Raw genomic sequence first — 4,339 nt, 5'->3', positions numbered from 1 at the left:
TGTCTGTGTCCATTGGTTATGCTAATATGCATTGGTCTTTAAATACCTTTCTAACCTTAATTAGTTTTGCCAGTCCCAAAAATAAAACTCCAGTCCCATCCTTAGGCAAATATACATAGTGTAAAGCTTTGCCTCTTGCTCTTTCCACTAGCTGTGTGGTAGGGAAATGAATCTATATGGCTTCAGCTCATTTGAAGTGCCATAGAAAGGAGGTTCCGTGGCTCTCCAGAGGCCCACACAGTAGCCAGATGGCTTGCTTTTTGTTGTTATTGTTAATCCCCAACTAAGGATATTTTTCATTGATTTTTAGAGGAAGGGGGTTGAGGGGGAGAGAGAAAGAGAAACATCAATGTGAGAGAGAGACACATCAATTGGTTGCCTCCTGCACGAGCCCTGACCGGGGCGTGGATCAAAGCTGCAACCCAGTTACATGCCCTTGACCAGAAATTGAACCTGAGATCCTTTAGTCTGTGGGCCAGGGCTCTTAACCACTGAGCAAAACTGGAAGGGGCCAGATGCTTGCTTTTGTCTTTTTTAAAAATATATTTTTATTGATTTCAGAGAAGAAGGGAGAGGTAGAGAGAGATAGAAACATCAATGATGAGAATTATTCGGCTGCCTCCTGCTGGGGATCAAGCCCACAACCAGAGGATGTGCCCTGGGAATTGAACTGTGATCTTCTGGTTCATAGGTCGATGCTCAACCACTGAGCCACATCTGCCAGCCTGCTTTTGTCTTGTTTATTTATTTTTAAATTTTTAAAAATTATAGTTGACATACAATATTATATTAGTGTTAGATGTATAGCACAGTGATTCAACATTTATATACTTTACAAAGTGATCCTCACAATAAGTCTTATAACTGTTACCATACGTAGTTATTATGAAATTATTGATCCTGTTCCCTATGCTATACATTATCTCCCAGTGACTTATTTTGTAACTGGAAGTTTATACTTCTTTCCCTTCCCCTTTCCTCCTGACCCTGTCATCTTGAAGTAGACAAAGGTCACACATTTATTCCTGTGTAGTTATGCCTTTCTGCGCTTACACAGTGCTCAGCAAATGGGTCTACCTTCATGTTAGAGGAACATTTTCAAAGGACTGTAGCCCCTGAAAATAAATACTGGTGATTAGAATGAGAAGAAAGTTGACCTTTCCCTTCTGATACATGTCTATCAATTATGTTGATTTTGCAATAACTTCACATGTTCTCTGTGTCAGATGCTGGTCCCATTCCAGGATATGGTTGTGGAAGTAGAACAGAACACAGAACTGCCCGACTACCTGCCCGAGGATGAAAGCCCCACGAAGGAGCAGGACAAGGCAGTGTCCCGGGTGGGCTCCCACCCGGAGGGTGGGGCTAGCTGGCTGAGCACAGCTGCAAACTTTCTATCCAGATCATTTTACTGGTGACTTCAATTTGGGGTGAAGGACTGTGTGAATGAACAAGGGGCCAGTTTTCCATTGTTGTGGTGAACTGTCAAGTGCAATTTGCAATAAGTTATCATGGAAAATTTTTAGATTACATGATTGCGTATGCTGCGTTTTACATTTTATTGGACATTTTGCCCCACTAAGTGGTAAAAAGGACAGAGGCTACAAGGGGAGTTGCTTTGTTTATGAAGATATTTTGGTTTTGTTTTCCTTTGTCTAATTGCCTCACATTTTAAAAAACATGGGTCCACAATTAAACCAACATATTATATGTGCAGCTTTACATTTTATTTTACATGAAACACCTAATTAGGAAAACTCATTTTCTCCTCAGGTCTCAGGACCTCTGAAGAGAAATTATTAAGCTCAAGTTGTGCATGAATTACTGAACATTTCCCTCTGTTTTTCTTCATGAAAGATACTTGTTTTGGTACTCTGTAAGAGTTGAAAATGTTTCTCATTGCCCCCCTTTTGTGCCTTTTTAAAATTTTGCCAACCATGTTTATAGAAAGGTCATTACTAATGACATTTTGTGAATTAAAATGTATTCATTTGAATGTAGCAGTCCCCTAAAAATACAATTCAACTTTGCAATCTTGTTATCATTTTAATATGATTAATACACAATCATTCAAGAAGAGGGAAACGTGTATATCAGCAAAGTGCTATTGAGATTGAAAGTGACCAAATGTAGTTTGACTGCTATTCTGTTTGGTTTATATCAGCTCTTGAGAGTTAACATCCACCATAATATTGGGAGCAACTGTCAATGGTCTCTGGGCCTTATTTTGTGATTACACACTATTTCCTGCTAGAAAAATAAAATAGTAAAGAACTGACAACTTGAAAAAGAAAACATAAATTGGATGCCTATAACGCCGCAGTGCCATTTGGTAGAGTCTAACCTTAACACGTGAGATGCTTGGTAGGTGCCTATTCAGTAGGTATTTCCTTGTATTGCCTTTTGTGAATTTATTATGAACTTGCAGTCATATTGAATGAAAAAAAAAAACCTCAAAAATTAATGCTTATAAAGAAATAAAGCCAGCATTGGTCCACTTGATTTTGTTTCTTATGTCCAGCCAGAAAAAAAGAACTTCAGTGAAGGTAAGAAAAATAAATATAAATATGTATACATATATATTTTTTCTAGATAAGAGCTAATTACATATATGTAATGCTTTATTGCATTTCTGAAATATTTGGCAACTAAAATTTTCCTTTTGGAAATCTAACTAAATCCCGATAAATTTTAATGCCAATACGATTAAAAACTAATAGGGAGAAAGTGAAATTCTTCTTCATCTACATGTAGAGCTGCTATTTTATTGCGTGGAGAATGTGAAGTGAAAATTGGACCCTGGAGGGGTTTCTTGCATTTTCATCGCTTCTCTTTTAGAGAAAATTAAAAGCATCCAGTGTTATTAGAGAAAAATTATTGTAAAATGATTCACCAACAAGAATCTTGAACATTGTGACCTTCTGGAGGGAGGGGTATTGAGGGTGCTGAGAAAGATAGTTTTCAGATGTCTGGGCTCTGAGTCAGGTGACACGCACAAATGAAAATATAAGCTTTCAGGACATGCATTGCTTTAAATGCATAATACAACTTGCTGCCAGAACCAGACGTGTTGAAAAAAATCACCTCCTTTCAATAGCCATTAAAACAAAGTTTACTGTTCTGTTTTAACAAGCTTGTGTTTTATTTTGCATTGCCACACATCCGCTTATTTAAAAAACTACATCCCTTTGGTAGCAATGGTTCAATACAGTGGTTATAGCTTGGTGTTCCCATGTTCTAATTCTAAGTGTTCTTTTGTTTCCAGGTCTTATAGAGCAGTTAAGGCAACTGTAACAGCATTTTTTGAAATATATTGTAAAATAATAAAAGGTAACAATTAAAATTGAATGGATATTGCATTTTTGTGATATAAGCATTATTTATTACTCTTTAGCTTGTTTGTATCCACACTGCCTGGCACCTTCTCCTAGCTCCCTGCAGGTGCATTACCCGATTAATCCCCATGCATCTTCTAATTGTCTTCTTCCCAGTACTACACCTGCCTTCCCCTGGCTTTGGATCAGTTGCCTCTTTACCTATATTCATCATAGCATTTATCACATTAGATTGAATTTATATTTTCCAGTGTCTCTCCCCTTCTTAGCTCTTTGAGAACTGAGAGAGTCTGTAACTGTGCCTGGCTAGTAGCAAGCACTCAGATATATTTTTAGGAGAATGAGTGAAGAATTTGTTTTTAATTACTGAAAATAAGTAGAAGGTACTAATTATTAAAACAGGCACATGGAGAAAATGCCAGATTGTAATATTTTTTCCGGGAGTGTTTATTTCTGATTTATTCAATTTATTGCCTTTTCATTTATTTTGTCATTTGGTTTTTATTTTTTTAAAAGTGGCAGAGTTATAATACTTGCTCTATTGGATGAAGTTAAGATTAACTTACAATATCCTGATTTTTATAATAGAATTGTGATAAAATAGTATATATATAGGGAATCATTACTTCAAGGCAGAAATTCAGAGAAAAAGTATCCTGTTTTAAGACAATTTATATTTATAAATAAAGCTTTGCAAAACAAGCTTTATTTACATGGGCATTTATACTTTTAGCTTTGATTTTTTTTTTTTTTAATGGATCAAGTTCTTCCATGCAATAGAAGGTCTGTTTTTAAAAAATTAGTCACATGATGCTTAAGGAAGTAAAGCAAGACGAACCCAATGGGAACAAAACCAAGTGTTTTTGGACCTACTGAAATGAGGAGATTAGTTTAAATAATTAAATTCAGTAAAAAACTAGCATAAGGATGATGAACAATGTATAAAGACACTTCTGCTGAGACGGTCCCTATGAGGCTGAGATGGTCCCTGTGAGGCTGAGACG

At 36.3% G+C, this 4,339-nt stretch overlaps 1 protein-coding gene across 1 annotated transcript in view; it reads left to right on the top strand.

Annotated features, from left to right (window-relative positions):
* Positions 1–3,357, top strand: part of ARMC1 (armadillo repeat containing 1) — a 26,343-nt gene extending 22,986 nt beyond the window's left edge. Inside the window, exon 7 of the mRNA XM_006766986.2 lies at positions 1,227–3,357. Within this exon, the coding sequence (XP_006767049.1) occupies positions 1,227–1,418 (192 nt within the window). The 3' untranslated portion in view covers positions 1,419–3,357. The remainder of the gene's footprint in view (positions 1–1,226) is intronic.
* Positions 3,358–4,339: the final 982 nt, after the last annotated feature.

This window comes from Myotis davidii, unplaced genomic scaffold (assembly GCF_000327345.1).
Source record: "Myotis davidii unplaced genomic scaffold, ASM32734v1 scaffold580, whole genome shotgun sequence".
NCBI classification, from domain to species: Eukaryota; Metazoa; Chordata; class Mammalia; order Chiroptera; family Vespertilionidae; genus Myotis; species Myotis davidii.
The sequence above is the reverse complement of the archived record's forward strand: the minus strand, read 5'-3'. Positions and strand labels throughout refer to the sequence as shown.